At 42.3% G+C, this 22,570-nt stretch overlaps 1 protein-coding gene across 4 annotated transcripts in view; it reads left to right on the top strand.

The window, feature by feature from the left end:
* The window catches only part of DNAJC6 (DnaJ heat shock protein family (Hsp40) member C6), a 127,133-nt gene that overhangs the window by 75,527 nt on the left and 29,036 nt on the right, over positions 1-22,570 (top strand). For all 4 annotated transcript variants that reach the window (XM_072974279.1, XM_072974278.1, XM_072974280.1 and 1 more), the window contains 5 exons: positions 9,668-9,818; positions 10,925-10,974; positions 11,089-11,237; positions 17,871-17,993; positions 22,184-22,317. In XM_072974279.1, the coding sequence (XP_072830380.1) occupies positions 9,668-9,818; positions 10,925-10,974; positions 11,089-11,237; positions 17,871-17,993; positions 22,184-22,317 (607 nt within the window). The remainder of the gene's footprint in view (positions 1-9,667; positions 9,819-10,924; positions 10,975-11,088; positions 11,238-17,870; positions 17,994-22,183; positions 22,318-22,570) is intronic.

Genomic DNA, 22,570 nt, shown 5'->3' with positions numbered 1-22,570 from the left:
CCTTTCCTAGTTCTTCAGAATTCCATTGAAGGTTCTGATCTCATTAAGTAGATCTGATCATTGTTATTTCATGAGGGTGAACCTCTTTATTTGGCCCAAATGTTGGAGAGCAAGGATCTCTTAGATAGATCTATTTCCCTGGCACACCAGGAGTACTTAAAATGTTCGTTGAATCAAAGTAAGCGATATCCATGTGTTGTTTTATATGAGAATTTACTGCGTAGAATTCGGATGGCAACTGTAGCCTGATTCCAGTTATCCACGAAGGGGCCAAATGCGTTACATCCATTTAGCTGGAATTTCCCCAGCCCTGTTAGTGGCCGCTGTGCCTTGCCCTTACTCTACACAGAGTCAGTTTTGGTCTCAGTGTGGTCTTCATTTTGACTCTATTTCTTATTCTTTCTACTCTGGTCATTAAAAAAATATCTTTGATCCCTTTGGAAAGAGGAGCTAGAGGTGGTTACTTAATTAGCTCCTTTTATCTGTCAATATAAAAATGCCTCTCTGGTTTTCTTGTCAAGTGTTAGTCTTCTGTACAATAAAGCTCTTGTTCATGAAATCTCCATCTCTTGGGCAAGCGTGCTCAGCAGGTGCTGGATGGTACAGTGTGAGTCAGAAGTTCAGAGAAACATGAGGAGACCATGGAAGCATCTGGTTATATTTGCCATCTACAGTCAAGCCAAGACCCAGTCTCCACCAAGGTTGATCTGTTTGGTCTTGCATGCCATCTCTGCCATCTTCTGATTCTTGTAAGCTACAGCAGCCCCGTTTCACATACATTTATTGAGTGCTTACTGTGTGCCCAGTATTACCCTCAGAGTTTAGGAAGGTATGAAGAAGCGTGAAACATTGTCCCTGTTATTGAGGAACCAGAGTTGCTAGGTGGATGGGTCAGACCCATTCACAAATAATTCTGTGTAAGTCAGACTGCTCCAGATCCTGGGATGGAGGCGCACAGTCAGGTGGGAGAATGGGGGCATGAGAGACGAAGTCCTTATGAAAGACTTCAGGATGGGGAGGTGGGTAAGACCCGAGTCTTTGGAGCCAGCCAAACCTCGGTCCAGTCTCATTCCGCCATGACTATTGTTAATTTTACCAAAGCCTCAGTTTTATCAGTGGGATGCCTGAGGGCCACTGTGCTTAGTGTGAGGGTCTGATTTAGTGGTGTATGCAAACTGCTTAGCAGAATGGCTAGTCTAGAGCATGTGCTTAACAGATGACCCTTTTACAATGATGATGGTCTCAAAGAATTTTAGAACTGGAAGGGACTTAGGGAATCATCTACATCCATTCCCCTGTTTTTATCTTCTTGAGACCCCGAGTCTGTGATTCTCTTATGACCACACAGCTCAGGAAGGAGCTAGGGTTGCTTCTCCCATCAAAGTCCTGAGAGTGGGTACAGAAATACTGTCCATACTGATTTGATGGTATCTGGAGTAATAGTAAGATATTTAATAGCTGTTACAATAATACAAATTAATATGTAAATACGTATAAAATGTGAGGTATAGTCCCTTTTATTCTCTAAACAAATATGCATCTAACGTCACATATAATTCTTTACATGTGATAGTATTTTTAGCACACATTATTTGCCATTCTAATTTCCATTTGTTTTGTTGATTTGGGACATTCTCCAGAGTATCCTTGTCACTTGCTAAATGATTCCCATTTCCAAGCTGTAGTTTGATGTAGGAAATGGTACCAGATCCTTCCAGCAACATCCCTGTTAAACCCCTTGTTGCAATGGCCCTGGCAGCTTATTCCCCCCTAAGAAGGACTGAGCATGCTGTAGACTTAGTGTGATTGGGACCTGCCTGAATCATCGGCACGATCTGCTTTGTGACCTGCGTCTGCCAGCGCCGAGCTTGTCTGAAACTGCTGGTGGACACCCCCCATCCCACACCTCTGCCCCTGTGGTCTGTTGAGCAGCTACCAGGCTGGTCCGTGTCTAGGGCCACTGCTGTGCAATGCCATCAAGTGACCTGTAGTTCTCATAGCTCATGTTATGTGCCAGATAGCACAGAAGTATTTCAGTGTTTCAGAAGCCAGGATCCCTGAACCTGTGTGAACCTGAATATCAGCCGTGCAGACAACACATAATCACCCCCCATAGTAGGTGCCAGAGTGCTTCAGCATGGGAAGAGGAAACCCCGGAGCTTATAAAGAGGTTCACCTCTGTTCACCACTCCTGATTCTGAACTATCAGAAGTGAAGAATTTACATGTGCTGTAGCAGGAGCTCCAGACAAGGATTCTGTCCTTGCTGTGCACGTCTCTATTGTCTGCCCTCGTCACCCCTGAAACTGAACAGTGTGGCCTTTTTCTTTTCTTTTTTTTTTTCGCTGAGGCTGCCTAACTCTGCTGGAGACAGCATTTTTCTGGCTTTATTCTTTCCACTCCCCAGAGCTGCCTTGTAGCTGTCATTTATTAAGTGTGCACGACACACCAGGCACGGTGTGAAGAGTTTATAGAAACTTGCCTTATGTAATCCTCACCGCAGTCCTGTGTGAGATTCTATTAAAAGCTTCCAATTTACAGATAAGGAAGTGAAGACCTTGATCAGCTACTTAGCTGCGCGTTAATGTATCCAGCTAGTAGTGGAAGTTGACTCCAAATCCCGTATTCTGACTGTGGTGGCTTTGTTCCATGCCTAGCCTCTTGTTTGGCGTAGGGGGTGTCCGTTTTTTTCACTTAACTTTTTTTCTGTGGAATTGTTATTTCTAGTTGGATTCCTGTGCATTCTGTGGCTGGCAATCCAGTGACTCATTTACATGAGAGATGAATTTCTAAGAATTAAAATGAAAATTCCTGGTTATTTTAGGAAATCTCACTACTTAAAAGTCACATTGACACACATGACCTCCCTTGATCATTTTGATGCCATGAGACACGTAGGACAGTTTTTTTTTCTTAATTTGTTCGATTTGTAAAGGGAGAAGAAGCCCTTATGGGAGTAAAATATCATGCATAAGGTCACACAGGTTTTATGTGGAAAAACTAAGTCTCTCGTCCAAGACCCCTCTCCCCAAAGTCCATCCTCTTTTCTCTAAGCTCCCCCGAACTGGGATGAACTGGGAATGAGGTTTAAGCAGTCTCTGAGTCTGGGAGCTAAGATGGTGGGCTTTTCCGAGATCTATCTAGTTGTTATCCCCATGTGATCCATTTTTTAAATTGTGGGAAGCCAAGAGCTGACAAATCTGCTATAAACAAGGATGATGAAGCCTTGTGTGGTGATGACACTGATTCTTTGTCTCTTGCCAAGTGTTTTAGAGAAGAAATAGTATTTTCCTGGCACAGGGGCTAATGGTGCATCTCTGCAAGGTCCCTTTAGTTTTGGGAATTTCTAACCTGCAATTGCCAACTTTGTAGAAGCCAGGGAAGGACATTTGTAGCTTTATGGCACTTAAATAACTATGGAGGAAAATGTACCAATGGTGAAAAAGAACATGAATATGAAGAAATAATCGTGCCAGAATTTGGATTATCAGTTATCCCTCATACAGGCTGACCCCGAACACTATGGAATAATAACCCACAATTATTAGAACTGGGTGACAAAGACTTTCCAGAAATGGGAAAGGTGATGGTCTGTGGCAGTGTCTTTGTGGAGGACCAGAGGACCCACCGAGGAAGGCTGATGTTCCAAGAACTTCAACTGTTGCCAAGCACCCTTTGTCATCTCTTCCCTGTTGTTAATGTGCAGGATTATCTGGAGTATTTAAGCCAAAGCTGACGTGGTTACTACCACGAGGAAGCAGGGTCTCAGGTTGCAGAAAAAGAGTCAAGTACTGAAAGGTGTTCCTGGCAAGTTTCTAACCCACGTGACGTTAAAGATCCACATAGGGCTACTTGAGGGCTGATGGGCAAAGTTTGCCTACATCTCAGAGGGCAGGCTGAGAAACCCTGTGTGACTATAAGCTACAGCAAATGATGCACAGAAGAGGGAGGTCTCTCTAGCTACTGAAGAAGGACAAATTGAGTTGTAATGGCATAGCACTTGGCTGTTACCTTTATTTTATATAACTTTTTGGGGGGAAGCAAAATTTTGGAATGCTTTATTTCTGTTGTAAGTTTAAATACATTCTGTGTCTGAAAATGGGGGGGGAAATAACACCAATTGTGAAGATGGATTAATGCTAATAAAATCATTTGAAACCTTAATTTTTATGTTATGTAAATACAAAGTTTTAACTAATAAGAACTGAAGTGTACTCTGAAAAAACAACTTGAGACTTTCAGATATATTTTTAACTATACATGAGAGTAAATTATAGAAAGTTTAGAAATTACATTCCAACAACAAAAATCACTTATCATTATCCCACTTAGATATAATTGCTGTAACTATTTTGTAAAATGTAGCAGCCAGAAGTCTGGACCCTGGAGCAGCCTGCCTGGGTGCAAATCCTGGCTTACTAACTGTGGGACCTGGGGCCGGTCACTGATGTATCTTTGCTTCAGTGTCCTCACCTGGAAAATGGTGATAGCAATGGTGTCTCCTTCACAGGGTGGTTGTGAAGATTAAATACTCCCTGTAAAGAATTTAGATTAGTGCCTGGTACATAGTAGGCATTCGGTACGTTTAAATTGCTGTTATTTATATTTGATGTTTATTAAATTGTCTTAATTCTTTCTCTAAACTCAAATATTTTTCTTTTACAAGAATTAGATTATGCTGTGCATGTTTTGTATCCTGTTAATATTTCACTTAGCCCTTTGTCACGAGCATCTGTACTCTTAAAAAGTGATTTTGATAGCTAATTATGTGGCATCCTTAGAGATACTCAACCAATTCTCTTACTATGGGAAAATACATCCTTCATTGTCTCTTGCCATTTTAAGCACCACCTCAAGGAACATGTGTTATTTTTTTAATTTTAATAATTCATTTTAATTACCCCAGTGTATCAAAAGTATTATCATTACATTAATCAATACAAAATTATTAATGAGATATTCTCATTCTTTTGAACTAAATCTTCAAAATCTGGTGGGTGTTTAAGACTTACAGACATCTCAATCCACATTTCAAGTGCTCGACTGGCTGCTTGCGGCCCTTGGCCACGGTGCTGGGCAGGACAGGGAACTGTCTTCTGTCTCCAGGGATGAACACTTCTGTAGCTTCGGGCCTCATATTTTCATCCACGACATTATTGCCTTGGCAATTATCCTCTTGTCTCCTAAAGAGTGTCCTGAGAAAATCAGAGATCTCTGTAAAGAGCTGAAGACATTTCAGAAACCGGATTTAAATTTTTTTTCTTTCTAACTTTCTTTTAGTCAGAAAACTATTAAGCCAAGTAACTGAGGGAGGAACTCTGGCGAGGATGGATAGGAGACTGGGCGTGAGGAGTCACAAAGAATGGTTTCTGTACCTAAGTAGGAAGGTTGCCTGATCAGGGAAGTCCCACCGACGGAGACCATACCTGAGTAGGGTCACTGGCTTTGCTTGATGAACGTCTTTTTTGATAAATGTTTGCATACCTTGCTTTTCCTTTGAGGACTGTGCTTTTGGGGGGAGCATCCTTTCTTAGGGATCACCTAGTGAAACAATCTGCAGCCCAGGGTTGATGAGTGTATATATTGGTTGTGTGAGCACTGGGAGCAGGTGTCGGGAATGACCACTGCGCAATGTGGACTTTCCAGGGCAAGGCCTTTGTCAACATCTTTCTTCCTCTTTTGCAATACTTCTCCCAGTGTTTTGCCCACAGCTAACAAATCAATAAGATGTTTATGAAAAGTAGCTGGACTTACTTTTCTTGTATTTCTGGTTACATTAATGCAGTCAAGACCAGCCTTAACTTTTTGCTGGTCTTCTTAAAATGATACATATTTTTTCTGAATAACCATTGAATCATCTCAAATCTTTTTTTGGAATAAAGCTTAATATAAGTAAATGAGCAAAACAGCTAACTAACGGTCCAGTAGGACGCAGATTCTCTCCCAGGAGATATAAATTTTGTGTCACTCTGTGAGTGAGAACAGGTCAGGTCGTATCCATGGTGAGTTCCCAGGACTTGGGAGGGGTAGGATGTTGCTTTTGGTTTCCTAAATATTAGGAATCACAAGAAAAACTTGTTTATTACAACCTTAGAAATGTCACAGGGCGCAGAGCACAGTGCTCTGATGCTTGGCTTGGGTGCGCTTAGATTTTAAAATGACAAGATATCATAGAGCAAGAATTTTCCTGGAGCCTCAGAGGCACAGAGCTGGACTCCTTCCCCTTGGGTGGCATTCTCATGCCCTCTCAACTCTGCCCTCCCTGCTCCCACCCTCTTAGACCTTCAAAATATGTGCTTCCCACTAGGTGCCATTTTAGCCAAAGCCTTTAGGAAAGGGTCAGAGGTGGCAAGATCTGGATTCCTAAGAATGCAAAATCTTTGAACCATCTAGGGCAAAGAGCAGAAGACTTTTTCTATAAAGGGCCAGATAGTAAGTACTTTCAGACTTTGTGGGCCATAAGGCCGCTGCTACCACTGTTCAGCTCTGCTGGCGTAGCAGGCAAGAAGCCATAGACGGTACGTAAATGAATTAAGGTAGCTGCATTCCACTAAAACTTCACTGATAGACGTTGAAACTTGACCTTCAGGTAGTTTTCACCTCATTAAACATGATTCTTCTTTTGACTTTTTTCAGTCATTTAAAAATGTAGAAGTCCTTCTTATTTCACAGACTGTAAAAATAGGCAGCAGACTGGATCTGGCCTGCGAGCCGTGGTTTGTCAACCCCTGATCTGCTGGTCATTGTTTCCCTTCTGCGTATCACGCTCTGACTGCACCATTTTCCTCTTTGTTGTGTCTCTGTTGGAAGCCTTTCTGTCTTTTCTGTCTACTGGCTAAGGCTCCAACATCCCCTTAAGAAGCTGAGCCTCTGACACTCCTGCGGCTCGGCTCGTTAGGGAGAGCCAGACAGCCACCTAAGAGAGCCGCAGGGGCAAAATCAGAGAGTGGCCCTCTTCCCTTTTTTTGACATATAATTTGGGTCTATGGAGGTTGCAGACTTTGTCACTCTGGCAGATGGTTCTGGTTTCTGCAGGGTTCCAGGGTGCTAATGAACAGCGTGCAGCCTGAGTGATGCTGATATTTTTAGATAATCAAGGATATTTGTATCTTTTAGTAGGTTGGTGCCTCAGAATTCTGTTCCAGCATGAAACTGAGAGTCAGAGAGAGGTCTGGATAATCAAGCTGGTGTCATCTCTTCAAACAATAATGTATCTGAAGGGTGTCCAGGCCTGACTGGTAACTTGGAGTGGAAATGAGGACTTAGAAACATGCATGCTGCTCTGGCCTTGCTGTATAAGGATATATCTAAAATGAAAACACGATACAGATTTTTATACGAGGGTGTGTTTAAAGGGAAGTAATACGTCCTATGTCACAGGGAAACAGAACACAAGGATATTCTCAGACCTGTAGCTCTCGTCCTGGCCTGTGGCACTGCTCATCGGACCCGTTCCTGGCAGTTATCCGGGGCTGTGAAGCAGTGGGGGTGCAGAGGCTGGGCTGCCTGCATGGGGAGATCGGTCTGGTTGGTCTGACAGATGCGGTGATTTATGAGAGTGCTTGTTAGAAGACGTCTGCTGCTGAGAGCAGCCAGATGAAAGGCACACACGTGGGAAGTGGAGGGGCGCGAGGGGTGGGAGAGGGGTGGTTGTGTGCACGGGTGGTAAGGACTGTCCTGATTACAGCCGTGGGAACCGCGGGCTGACGCGGGGCTGGGGAGGAGTGTGGAACGCAGAGGTGGCAGTGGCTTTGGAATTGTACAGACCTGAGTTTGAATCCCTGGCTCTGCCGCTCGTTAGCTGAGATCTTGGGGGAGTTGCTTCCCTTCCTCGAGCCTCCATTTCTTCATCTATAAAATGGGCATAATAACCCCCCTGCCTGCTTCCCACAACGTGAAACTGTGCTAACATAAAAGTCCAAGTGGGGTTCCTGGTGCGGGGGAGAGCTCCGTGAGTGCTAGACGTTATCAGTGTCTGTCCATGTGTCTAGTCATTCCTTTATTCACCAGCGCTGATTGTTCTTTGCAATTTCTAATAGAGCCCCATTTTCAAATAGATGCCTGTGGCCACAGGCATCAAAGCTCTTGTGATTAGGATGTACGTACATAGCGGTCAACACGTTTTTATAGGTATATGTGTGAACATCTACACGGCTCATAGGAGTTTAGTAGCTACATGATGTATGATTTAAAGAAGCACTGCCTGGCCAGTAGACACAATAAAAGATACCCCAACTCACTAGTAACTGGGGAAACCACAAAATAAGGCCAAAAGGGGATACTGTTTCATACTCACCAGATTGGTAAACACTGTAAAGTCTGACAGTATAAAGTGTTCGGGAGAGCATACAGGGAGGGGGCTCAGAGGCACTACTGGTAGGAGTTTAAACCGATACAAGTGCTTCAGAAATACTGTGTTACTGTCTAGAAGTTTGAAGATGTGCATATCCTACCTACCAGCAGATTTCCACTCCCACGTGTCTCCTAGAGAGCTCCCTCACGTGGAGTCAAGCCAATGTGTTCATAACCGCGTTGTTTGTTATAGGAAAAGACCTTGGTATCCATCAGTGGGGTAACGGATGCAGACTGTGAGTGAGCTAAAGGCACATGTGGTATCAGTTTGGAAGAATTTTAAATAATGGTGGGCAAAAAAAATAAAGTTGCAAACAGAAAACCGTCTATATAACAGTTTGAAAGCATGAAAAACAATATTCATGTATTACTTATGGAACAGACATATGTAATGAAAGTTTAAAGAAATTATTTGGAATGGTAAATATTAAATTCAGGATAGCATTGGGAGGGGAAAGAGGGGTATGGTTGTAAAGGTGGAGGGCCCAAATCCCAGCTCTGCCACTGCCTTACTAGCGCTGTACCATTAGAGAAGCCGCCTCACCTCAGTTTTCTGACGTATAAAGTGGAAAACTAGTATTATCTACGACATACAAACGTATGAAACTGTCAGGGAGGAGAGCCGGACATACTTGACAAATGACATCAGTGACCACCATGCAACCTCAGGGTGGAAGTGGAGCTGTTCCTCTGCGGGACGGCCTTGGGAGGAGTCTTCTAACATGGTTAACTCCATCAAAGAGCAGAGGAGGCCCCTGGACTCACTTCTCTCTCTGGAGCTGCAGGGCCTGAAAGACGTCTAATGCAGGCCACGTATGCAATTTAAAATTTTCTAGCATCCACATTAAAAAAGTAAAAAGGAACAGGTGAAATTAATTTAATAGTGTAATCTATTTAGTTCAGTGTATCTAAAACATTATCATTTTAACATGTGATCATTTGAAAATATTTAGGAGATCTTTTACATTCTTTGCACTGTCTTTGACACTGGGTATGTGTTTTATGCTTGCAACACATCTCAATTCGACTAACCACATTTCCAGTGCTCAGCTGCACATGTGGCTGGTGGCTATAGTACTGGACGTGAAGCTCTGAAGGTTTCTGTTTCTGGAACTTGGTGAGGGACTTTCCTTGGTCCCCTCTGAGGACCAGCAGCACTGCTGTAACCCAGAGTCAGTACGTCCTGGGAACATGATGTAACTGACAGGAATATCTGCACCAGATTCCCAAAGGTGGTCTGCGTATGTTTCAGGAACAAAGGATTGGTATCCTGTGTATTCTGTGCTGTTACCTCTTTTTCTGATTTTCATCGGCAGGTGCCTCATCTCCAGACATGGAGCCCAGCTACGGGGGAGGTCTCTTTGACATGGTGAAAGGAGGTGCGGGGAGGCTCTTTAGTAACCTGAAGGACAACTTGAAAGACACCCTCAAAGACACATCTTCCAGAGTTATACAATCTGTTACCAGGTATGTGCATCTTTCCCGGTTAAGTTAATGGACCTCTGTGACCCCAAAGGGTCTGGGTACCTGCCAGCTGCTTGTCTGCCTCAAAGACTGTCAGTTTTGCGATGTAATTGCATGGGATCTGATTGACTGAGAAATGCCACTGAAGCCATAAAGTTGGGTCCTTCAGAAGCTACAAGCCCAGGCTGGGATGACTCAGCTCACTGGTACTTTGGAGGATAGTGTTTGCCATCCCTGGCTTTTGAATCTAGCGTCCTGGATTCTAATGCAATATCTAATGCAATTCTAATACCTTGTTAACCAAGTGACCTAAGGCAAATTAATTAACCTCTCTGAGCTTTACTTTTTTTATCCTGGTAAGATTTATGTCTTTAGGTGGTTTGAGAATTAACATGAGATAATAACGCATGGGCAATTTAAATAAGTAATACTCATGGATTGTAATCAAAACAGAATTTTTGGTTTTGAATCTTAATAGCCCTTTAAAATTTATTTACTGGGAGAAGCTTTCTACCCTTCTACCGTATGAAACTTTTACAAGCAGGTCATGTGAATTCCTTTTTTATTCTTAAGTATTAGAAAATCCTAGGGTCACTTTAAGTTACAGTATGCAGTTTTAAATCACAGATTCAAATGTGAAGTCCAATATATTAATCAGCATTTTAATCTTTGTTCAAAGGTAGTTTTATCTCTTACCTTCAATCCCCAGCTTGGGCCTGAGAGGCTAAAAAAGGATCCTTTGTTCTTTCTCCATCACTTCCTTCCCTACTTCCTAGCTGCTGACACGTAGCAGCTGTAGGCAAAGAGGCTGGGACAATCGGTGTCAATAAATAAGCAGTGTCTTCTATTCTGAGATGGATGCCGTTCATAAAGTGGCATCTTCAAAGGGTATTGGGGTACCCTGTTTGGGGAGGTAGATGTATGCGCCTGAGGGTAAGGCTTATCTTCTGTCAACAGTGCCTCCTTGTTAAAGCGAAAGCCTTGAGGGAGGTCAGAATATGCCCGCTGGGTGGAAATGTCCCAAGTCACGATGAGGAAGTGATTTAGAGAGAGAGATCTTGGTATATATGGATGGTTTTAATGAGTGCCCTTTCCTGTCTTGCTTTTAGCTACACAAAAGGAGATTTAGACTTCACTTATGTTACCTCCAGAATTATCGGTAAGTTTCCCGTGTGTATTAAACGCTCAGTAGCTCAGCAGCTCAGCTTCCACTGCTGCCCGTTGTGACAACAGACCTGTTTAACCTCTTTTCTTTCTGTGTGACCCTGCCCAGTGATGTCCTTTCCTCTGGACAATGTTGACATCGGATTCAGGAATCAGGTTGATGACATTCGAAGCTTCTTGGATTCCAGACACCTTGACCACTACACGGTATACAATCTGTCACCCAAGTCTTACCGAACTGCCAAGTTTCACAGCAGGGTAAGGAATTCTTGCCCTGATCGTAAGAGCTATCCTCAAAGCCTCTGCCCTCAGGCCCGGGGAGCTAAAAAAAAAACAACAACTATATATTCTGGACACTTCTCTATCCACAAAATTTTGTGAGGCTATTATGAGACATTCTGAAGCTTGTCTTAGGTGAGATTGGCAGGGAAGGTTCTCTGTCAGTGAGGTACCATCAAATTGGGGGCCTCCAGTCAGTTGTGGCCGGTTGCTCAGTTGTTAGGGCACGTTGCTGCGAGGCTCAGTTGGAGATGGAGTTGCCACACAGGGTGGTTGGTGACCTTATACTGTAGCACGAATGATGCTTTTAACCCTTCCTTATTGCTGACTGGGCATCACGATGAGGCCGTGTGGCTGGACCAGTAGAGACACGCCGGTATTAATGGAAATAGCTTTCTGACACTCGGGAAAGTACATCTTTCAAAAGTAGGGTGTCGCACATAAGCCGTCCACACTGTGGGTTTGGTGATACTATTGCTAATATTTATAGCAGTCAGAAGCAACATTTGTAGAGCCTTTATACTATGCTGGGAACTTAACAGGCAATGCCTCATTGATTCCCTCAACAGTCCTCTGAAGTAGATGGAGAAATTAAGACACAGAGAGGTAAGCAGACTTGCCCAAGACCACACAACTACGAAGTGGCCTAAGGCACGTGTTCTTAGCCATTACTGTGGAATAACAGTATTACCTGGAAACCTGGATTATCCTCTTAAGGAGCTAAATATTTAGAGAAAGAAAAATTTCTAGTTTCAGGCTGGTTAAGGAGCTATGAGATCTGGCTTTGGTTTAAATCTGATGTCAAAGCTGATATTTCTGGCCACTGAATTCTTGGCATTATTCATTAAAATGAGGCTTTTTCTCTCTCAAGAACATTTAAAAATATTTTGACTTAGCCTTTAGGCGTGGCTGGTCCTACAACTCCATTTGGATTTGTTAATAAATGGAGAGGGTTTTCTACACATTGGACCCTTTACTAAAAGTGAATCTTAATCTCCAACATGCACAGTGATAGCCGCCTATTCTCACTGTGTATCTAGGGTCTCAGCTTTGGTATCAGAAGACTTTGATGTCAGACGTTGCTTTAAATTTCAGTTGGCCATGATAATCTCTGGGCCTGTTTCCTGATCTCTAAAAGCTAGACAAAGGTTGGTCTGTATGCTCTCCCAGACTTCCTGCCCCAAAGCTCAGTAAGATAGGGGAGAATTTTGTGAAGGACCCTTTTCCCGGAGTGTTCCTAGGATAGGCAAGCAGTAACCCAGTGGTTCTCAAACTTTCGTGTACATGGGAATCTCCTAGAGGGCTTGTTAGACCCCTGGGTCCAGCACTGCTGGTTCAGCAGAGCAGGGCGTGGTGAGACTCTGCCTTGCTGACAACTTCCTGGGCGGTCCTCCCGCAGTTGCCCTGGGGACCACACTCTCGGAGAAGCTCTGGTAAAACCATCCTGAGGTGGTTTGGTCTAAATTCCCATTCTATAATGCAGATTTTAAATGCAGCTCTTTAAAATTCCCTGTAAGTAAACTGCCCTTCCAACTCTTACTCCATCTATTACCTAATTCAGAGCAAGTGAATGAACATCAAACAAAAATGGGAGTAGATGTTCTGTTTCTAATTCGGATGCAAATCTTTTGAATTGACTTTTGTCTCGTTTGGGGACTTGGTGCCATCATTTTCATAATTCAAGGACTGTGGAACATCCTGCATAATATTTTGTGGAAATTTTATTTAATCTTGAAGTATTTGTGGTAGTCTGGAAAATTTTCCCTCTGGAAGTAAACAAAGATATAATATCATTATAGACGCATTCACGCATATAAAGATGTCTCATATATTATTTATAAAAGCGATCTTTATACAGATATTGAAAGAAAGGCATCTATTAGTGTAACTACGTATTTTGTGACCAGAATCCAGTTTTACCAAAGGAACTGGGAATTACACATTTAGCATCTGCCCTCGGCTGCTCTCACTGCCCTAGAAGAGCAGGGAGCACATTTATTTTATTTGCTACCTCGAACAGTGCCTGACTTGGCTAGTCAATGTTGCCCAGAAGAATGAACGTGCAAAGAATTGTTCAACATGTAGCCATCACATACATATTTGGTTCTTGTTCTCAAGGCACCTAAGCCTAGTAGCAGGGAGAACCCAGGATGTTCTAGTTGCAGATAATAGTAACAATACGTATGGAGGGAGTTTAGTGACGGGAGGCAGCAGTGGGGGCTGGACCTGGAAGCATGAGGCAGTCTTGTAGAGGTGAAAGGAGAGGCTTATTTATTCTCCATGCAAATTAGAGACTGTCTTCCCCGGCTCTTCGGGATCTGGCCTCTGTGCCTCTCCAGCCTCAGCCTTCACTGCTCCCCACTGCCTGAGAACCCCGTGCTGCCACCGAGGGAGACACCGTCTCTTTGCGTGAGCTGTTCCCACTCCCTGAAAGGCCACCATGCCATACCCTCCACCCCTTCTCTGTTCTCACTTTGCTAAGGGGACGATCTCCCACATGTCACAAAGCTTTTCCAGTTCTTTCCCCTAAAATGCAGGATTGCACTCTATCTTTAGCCCTTTACAGATAGTCCCAGAACTCCGCAGAATGGAACTGGACCCTCTGACCTAGCTCCCTCAAGCCTCAGCTGCATCCCAAGGAAACAGTCCCATGGCCTTGTATTTTCAACTTAGCTTTGTTTCTGATGTGGCTGCATCTCTTTTCAAGCCCCTCGTCCCTTCTCTCCTCAGCCCCGACACTGCAGATCGACTTGCAACTTATTGTTGCCTGACTTAGGAAGGTTTTCTTGGTTCTCATCTTCTGGTCCGTGAAGACGAAAACTAATTTCTCCTCCTTCCAGGCCAGTGGACTGCGAGGTCTGCAGTTAAATCTTATTTTAATAAATGTCGATGGCTGAAGCTTCCATCAATGTCAGTGTTGGAAAAGACCAAACACAAGACTGGTTTATTTGCAGGTCACAGGAGTCCAGCTCCGTCTTCTATGTCTCTGTGCCTTGAATCCTGAATTCAGTCGCTTTTCCTTTTTATTATGTGATGCGTGTCTGGGGATACAGGTGGTGGTGGCAGAGACAGGCTGTTTCCAGGGAGATTTTTATTTTGCTGATGGGCATCATTCTGTATTTTGATTAGCTTTTATGCTTAGAAGCCACATGGGTTGACAGGACTCATATGAAATAATTTAACAGCAGTTTTCTTAGTACTTGCATATGCAGTGGGATGTTAAACTAGGACTCTGTGTTCAATTTCAGTTTTAGCAGAGGATTTGACTCAAAACAAAACATGGCAAATAGCCCTGCATTCAGAGCTAGGACACCTATGCAGGACTGGAGAGGAGGTACTCAGTGTCAGCCTTTTGGCTCTTCTTGGCCAGTATCCACTTTGAGAAAATAAAAGTCCTGATGTTGACAGTAAAGTCCTGGAGACCAATGAGATGCACCATCTAAACCAGATGTTCTGACTCTGAGTTAAAAAGACATTTTCAACTTAAGACGGATCCACTATATATTTAGATCCATGCATAGGCTTCAGAGAGTTTAACCATCTGCTTCCACTCCTATTTCTTCCTTATTGTGGTAAAATAAATACACATAACATAAACATACCGTTTTAAGCACTTGTAAGTGTACATTAAATATACTCGCAATGTTGTGTAACCATCACTGATATCTGTACCCAAACCTTTCTCGTCATCCCTCATAAACAGCACACCCATCCACTCTGAGTGTGTGTACATGTGTGTGCACTAGTTCCGTTTCTGTGCAAGTTAATAGCTATGCCCTAGAATGTCTGGAACCACTGCTCTGCACGTTTCTTGGTGTTGCTGTTGGCAACAAATGGATGAATGGATGCCGAGTCTAGCCTGCCCTGAAGTTCTTACATTCCTTCTAATGCTAGTCCAGGGCCACTTTGAGCCTCCTCCTTCCTTTGCCCAACCAGGAAGGAACGTGTGCTGAGGAACCCTGTTAGCAGCATAGAAAAGAGAAACCTAGCTGCTTCTATTAGAATCTTCCTTCATTCTGACTATTTCTAAGCTGCATAATCTTTTAGGATTTCTTCCTCTTTGCAAACAACTTAATTTTTGGAAAATATATGATCAACTTGGTTTTCTTAAAGGGCTCATGATTATTTGAAGGTCAAGTTTTTCTTTTCTTTTTCCTTCCAAAGCTTCCCAAAGAGATCACCATAGCTCCCAGTTGTTTCTGCTGGGGTTTGCTGGGTGGCGATGGCAGTTGTCTGTAAGGGAGTGACTTCTTTATAGATGGTATTCACCTCTCTTCTGCTACCATGCATCAGTGTCAGGACAGGAAGTGATGGGGCAGAATACAACCCTGGCCTGGGACCCGGAAATCAGGAAGCCTCCCCATTCTGGTTCTGGAGCCTTCAGTGAATTGAATGTCTTAACCTTGGAAAAAATAGCCATCACTTGATATCATAACCACCTCACAAATGTAAGACAGAATTGTAGGTAATAATCATCAGACGGTATACACATTTTATTATCTTTTTAATTGAGATGAAATTCATATAATGTGCACAAATTCTGAATTTTAAAAAGGACCCTAGAGTCACATCTCAGCTGTCCCTCTTCCTGGGTAAGTCACTTCACCTCATCTAAAACTCAGTGTTCCCCTGTTAGTGCAGGATTTATAATGGAGATGACAGTAAGGAGACTGCCTAACAAATACTTTGAACATTTTTCTGTAGGTTTGCTGTAAGGAATGCTTTTGATAGCGGTGTCTGGCTTAGCGTGAGCATTCAGTAAGGGGCAGCTATGGTTACCATCAGTAAAAATAAAATGCCAGATAAATGATTGACTGAAGGACCTTTGTCCTCCAAAAATGGTGTCAGATCCTTAGAACACCAGGTATGGCTCCTTAGTCTGATTCTCCACAGCACCTTTTTGCTCTTATGCTCAGCAGAGAGGATGCTTCTGTCATCCTCTCTCATACTTGGGGAGACAGAAAGATGCAAGCCAAATAGCATCCAGCCCTGGTGCTGTTTTGGCCACTTTTCCCACTGGGTGGCATCATGGCAGCCCTGTGATCCATATGGTGTTTTCTGATGCTCTGCATCTCCGGGAGGGGTTCAAAGAGACGGCAGATAGCATCGTGAAGTGTCACCTGCGCAAGAACTGTGCTTACTGCATGAAGCTGTGAGCCCCAGAGAGCTACAAAAATAGCTTACAATGGTTGAATTCCCTAAAAAAATTTTTTTTGGTTTTGTATATACCTTAATCTTTTTCCCCTTTAGACAGAGCACATGCTTTTAAAAAATTCTAATTGTACGTTTGCTTACTGGTGTATAATTATATATCAAGTAAATATGTAATTATGGAGTACTTTAAATTAATATTATTTACTCGATTGATTTAATGATTCTGAACAATGAGCCTATTGCGCAAGAACAATTTAGCCAGCTTTTAGCTGAGACTCATTAAAGATACTGACATTTAGTGTTTGTATGGGGGACATACAGTTTCTAGAAGGTTTAAAAATTCTGCCTGAGAAAACACATTTCCTACGCTTTTGCATGGCTGCAATCTAAAAAAACAGCAGAACCGGTTCACCGTTCCTTCCTCAAGATATTGTCCATGTAGACAAAGACAAACTGTACTGTGAGAAGAGATTGCCAAATGGGAGCCGTTCCTTCATTCTTTCACTCATTCATTCACTCAGCAGATGGCGACTGAGTACCTGCTGTTTGACTAGCTCATGGACCCTGGACTCGGGTTCCGGAAGTGAATGACGGTCTCTCTTCTCATGGAGCTTGGTGTCCGGAGGGGAGGCAGATATAAACAATTGATTTGAATATGGCTTGACAAGAAGCTGCCACTTACTGTGTTTCCATTGCGCTACTTAATTCTCGCTGCAACCTTGTAATGCCCGTTTTTACTTTATACACAAGAGAGTTGAGGCTTGGGGAGGTTGATAACTTATCTAAGGCTAATCAGGTAGTCAGTGGTAAAGCTGAGGTGGACACCCAACTTGTGGGCTTAGCGATTTTGCCCTACTGATAAGCCGTAATGGATGAAAATGGACAAAGTGACTGTCCCACCTCCTACAATGTGCTAAATGAACGTGTGTTTAATGAATGAAAATGCTGAAGGTTGCCCCCAAGGAGCTGTGGGTTCCTTCTTTAAGAGAGAAAGAAATAAGATCCCCTGAGAAAGCATATCTTTTTGGCTCCCTCAGCAGCACTTTGCACGTTTTCACTTCCATCAGCTGCGATAAAATTAGGGTTAGTGCAGGATTTATAATATAATCCTAATTAAGCGTCTAGTAGGCAGGTCAAAACATTTTATACTAAATAGAAATTAAATTCAATGTAACCTCGCAGAATTTGTAAAAATACAAATATGTGCTTTAAGTCGTCTCGTTTAATTTAAAATGTATTTCAAAATGTGTTTTCGTAGCTTTACTAAAACAGAATTTTTTTAATTAAAAAAAAACTTGCTGGATTAAACAAGTCTTCCTGTGCTCAGACTCTGTCTCCGGCTCTTCCTGGCTCTGCTAAGAGGACTTAGCGTCACTTCCAGAAGTTGTTCAGTGCGATGCCCGCACATGGGGAGGAAGTGGCTCAGGAAATTAATTTCCTTCTGCTGTGTTCCTTCAGGTCTCCGAGTGCAGCTGGCCCATCAGGCAGGCCCCCAGTCTGCACAACCTCTTTGCTGTGTGTCGGAATATGTATAACTGGTTACTGCAGAATCCCAAAAACGTCTGTGTTGTCCACTGCTTGGTGAGTGCCCTTGTGTCGTGGCTGTTGTGGCTGTCATTTGTGGTGGTTTGGTTTGGTCAAATACAAATGACTGTAACACAGACTGGTGAGTGGGGTCATGCATAAGTTGAATAAGCATTTAGTAAGACTCTACTTAAGAACTAGGTGATGTGAGGGATAGAAAAATGAGGGGAAAATGGATTATTCTTGCCTTAAAGCTTGAATACCAGTGGGAGAGGCAGATATGTGCCCAACCCACATCCTGCAGGGCCTCTGGAATGTGCTAACTATTATAAAAATGGGAGAAACAAGAGCTGTGGGTGCACAGGCAAAAATGCCACTGAGTTCTGTGTGAGTAGAATTGACATAAACACACTGGAATATTTTTTTACCTTTATGTTTGAATAAAAATGAAATAAAAAACACCTGTACCCTTGTAAGTTGTCACATAGACTGACTGTATTCTATAGCAGTTCCCAGTGGGACTGACGATTTTTCTGACCACTGACTTCTTAGAGTCCCTTTCCCCAATCCTTCCTCTGGAGGCCTCTTACCTATTGTTTAAAACTCAACTTTAGGTAAAATCTTTCTGACCCTTTAGAGTATTTTCACAATATGGACCTTCCCACTGTGTATCTTTGTCTTTGGTGGCATTTAATACACTGCATCATCAAAAGCTGGTGACTTGCCAGTTTTCCCACTAGACTATGAGCGTCTTGTGGGTAAGAAGTGTGCCTTTTTTAACCTTTGTATCCCAGGGGTGAAAGATCTGAGTAAATGATTGAATCCATGAACAAATGAATACACAAATGGAACCTGAGCATAAATACTGGAACTGTTTATCACTTCTATAAACTTCAGGGTATATATTTTTTTGCTATAATCTTAGATGGTGATTTTCCTCCTCTTTCTTGAGGGCCAGTTGGCTAAAAGAGGAATGAAAACTGAAGAACATTTTTACTTCTTTCCATTTCTGATCCCCAGACTCTTGGCATTAAAGGAAGAACACTTGGTGTTCATAGGAGTTTAATGTGAAAGACCAAAGAGTTTTCCTTTTGGAGGCAGAACAGACTGTGTAATAGGACAGATTATTTTTAGAAACTAAGCAGGCTTTAGGTACTTTTCTCTTCATTCAAGAACTTTCTAAAAATTCAGAGAGCCTAGGTCTGGCCGACTTAGTGAGGGACGATCACTCGAGAGAGAACAGAGGCTCCCATTTCTAATGATGCAATTATAATGAATAAAAACCCAATGAAGACGAAAGAAGAGGCAGACAAAGGGTTATGACACTGTAGCCTGCTCTGTAGGTTTACTAAAAAAGGATGTGTATGAGTTGGAAGTCTGCACTGAGTCTTTGGAAACGGAATTGAAGCTGGAGGTGGGAGCTTTTATTTTTATTCTAATAACACAGGGAACTAACTATATTCAATATCTTGTAGTAACTTATGGTTAAAAAGAATATGAAAATGAATATATGTATGTTCCTATATGACTGAAATATTGTGCTGTATGCCAGAAATTGACACATTGTAAACTGACAATATGTCAATAAAAATGTATTAAAAAATAAAAAATTTTATCCTATATATTCTGCTGTTTTATAAAAAAATAACAAGCATATACTTATCTTTTAACTTTAAAAAATGAATAAAACTTTAAAAAAGACCTGCATGGCAGAGAAAAAGGAGGGGAAACGTATCCAAGAGCCATGAACCTGTTAAAACAGTGTAGGAAGGCTACATTTTAAAAAGAAACAAGGTTGAGAAAAATGTCCTTTTAAAAAAACAGTCCTTGGAGTAAGGACAACAACAGATACTTGAGGCAAATGGTATAATCTTAAATCCTTCATTCTGTTCCTTGATTGGGAGAACAAATCTTAGGCTAGAAAGGGAGTAACAGTGATAATGAAGACAAAGTTGATAGTTAGTGAGACAGTTAAAGAGCATCGCAGTACTTAAAGATAATCCACTCTCTAGACTTAAGTTATATGACAGAATGCTAAAAGCACTTGGAAAAGCAATTATGGGTTCCTTATGTAACATGAGGAAACAGAAGGGGTGCCAGGCAAACAAGCAGAGGAGACTTTTCCCAAAAGACAGGGGAGGTTGATACTGGAAAGTTACAGGCTGGTGAGCCTGATGGCAGTTCAAGGCAAAATTCAAATATAAATTCTGCACAAATGACTCTAAGCTCTTAGAAAAAGGGAGTCCACATTGGTTCATTATGAACACATGTATCAAACCAACTGACCTTTCAGAACATGACTAGTAGCTTATTAGAGATAGTTTATTGGATTCCTGCAAGACATTTCCCAATTTCTTATATTCAGGATGGAGAAATTTGGGCTAGATTGTTACACATTTAGTCAAATACTGGCTGCATATTGCTTCCAAATCTAGGCAGTTAATGGATCAGCAGCCTCCCAGGAAAAGGTTGCATTTGTTTGACCTTTTAATTAACAACTTTGATGAAAACGTGGAGATCAACTTAGTTTTCTCAGACTGGGAGGATCACACAGTGAATCTGGATTTTAAAATTTTTGCAGGTTGGTCATCTAATAGAAACTACCAGTGTGAAATTAAACACAGGATAAATGTAAAGTCCTGAATTCTGGTTCTAAAAGATTAAGTGTATTTGTCTATTAGCTTAACACATCATCTGAAGAAGAGCTAACAGTTTTAGTGGATAGAAAAAGCAATAAGAGGTTACGGTGAGATTTACTTTGCATTTAAACTGGGTTAGCCTGGGGTTATGCTAATAAAAGAGTAGTGTTCTAACCACACAAAGGAAGATACTTCCTCCCTAGTTTGGTCAGAACACATCTTATGTCTTGCATTTCACATCTGGGCAGCACATTTAGGGCTGTTGTTTTAAAACTGGAGTCTGTTCAGAGGAAGTACGCAAATGATGATGTCTCTTAAAGTGGAATATCAGGGAAGGAAGAATGGAAGGGATTATGTATTAGGGTTCTTCAGAGAAACAGAACCAATAGGATATGTGTAGAGATATACATGTAAGAGAAGATTTATTATAGGAACTGGCCAAGGGATTCCAGAAGCCTAGAAGTCCCACAGTCTGCCTCCTGTAGGATGGAGAACCAAGAAAGCCAGTGGTAACATTTAGTCCATGTCTGAAGGCCTGCGAACCAGGGGGGCTGCTGGTGTAGAACCAAAAACTGAGAGCTCCAATGTCCAAGAACAGCAGATGATGGAGGTCCCAGCTCAGGAGGGACCTCAGGAGAGAATTCGCCTTTCCTTTGCCTTTGTGTTCTCTGCAGGCCCTCCACACACTGGGTGATGCCAGCCCACTGTGATGAGGGGGGATCTCTTCACTCAGTCTACTGATTCAAGTGCTGAGATCTCTTCCAGAAGCACCCTCACAGACACTCCCAGAAATAATGTTTTCCCAGCTCTCTGTGCATCTCTTAGCCCAGCACAGTTGACACATAAAATTAACCATCACAGATGGGCCATGTTTTCAAACGTAGAAAATAGAAAAGTTGATGGCATGGAGAGTATTTCAGAAATGTGAAGGGTTGTCCCAGGGAGAAAGGAGTAGGTTCACTCTCTGAACTGACTGAAGGAAGAAAGAGGATTGTTCAGTGGAATAGACTGCAACTCAGCATATTCAGTAAGGAAGAACTCTGTAGACTGTAGCAGGAAGCTCCCTGTCATTTAAAGTATTCTAGAAGAAGCTGTCAGGAATGTTATTGTGTGCATTCCTGTGTTGACTGCGGTGGAATCAGGTGAAGCTTCTTTATTTATATGAATCTAGGAACATACTTTGGGTAAAATATATACACAGCATATTCCAAAAAGCAGTATTTGCTTCACCTGTGAACTCTACCTTTGGCTCTCAACTGAGAGACCTCAACTGATCCTACAAGTCCAAAGCTACTTTGAAGACTTGATTATTTTTCAGTAAATATCTACGAATCAAATTTATATTGCTGGGTTTCTTAGGTTAGTAGAGAGTCAATGGTCTCCTAAGAATGCATCTTCCCTTGCTGCTTTGTGATTTAAATAGCTGGGATGAATTCTGGTTTTCATGAAAATTATTTTGAACTAACACAAACCCCCAGTTAAGAAGATTTCTCCTCTCCCCTCCAACCCTCGCCCCCAGTCTCTCTCTTCTAATTGCAAGCACAGCCATTCTCAGTGCTGTGGCTGATTGGTCCTGGTTATGACCAGTTCATACATTTTCTTTGATAGGACGGACGGGCAGCATCGTCAATTCTGGTTGGTGCTATGTTCATTTTCTGTAATCTCTACTCGACTCCTGGCCCAGCTGTTCGATTGCTGTATGCGAAGCGACCAGGAATAGGACTTTCACCATCTCACAGGAGGTAATGTAAGCTAGAGGCAGGGCAGGTGCAGATGTGGTCTGATTGGTATCGTGTAGCTAAAACAGGGAAAAAACCTTTTTCAGATAATGGACGTATTTTCTTTCCTTTAGTGACAATTGCTTCTTTCTCTTATTTAAATTGCATCTCCTTACATCCTTTTGGATTATCATTCTGATGATAAAGTCTGATTTTTTCCCAAAGCGAGCCCTTAACTGATACATTTACGCTGCTGGATCAAACAGAGATAGATGTT

Source organism: Vicugna pacos, chromosome 13 (genome assembly GCF_048564905.1).
Source record: "Vicugna pacos chromosome 13, VicPac4, whole genome shotgun sequence".
In the NCBI taxonomy this organism is placed as follows: Eukaryota; Metazoa; Chordata; class Mammalia; order Artiodactyla; family Camelidae; genus Vicugna; species Vicugna pacos.
This window is presented reverse-complemented; position numbering and strand designations above follow the sequence as displayed.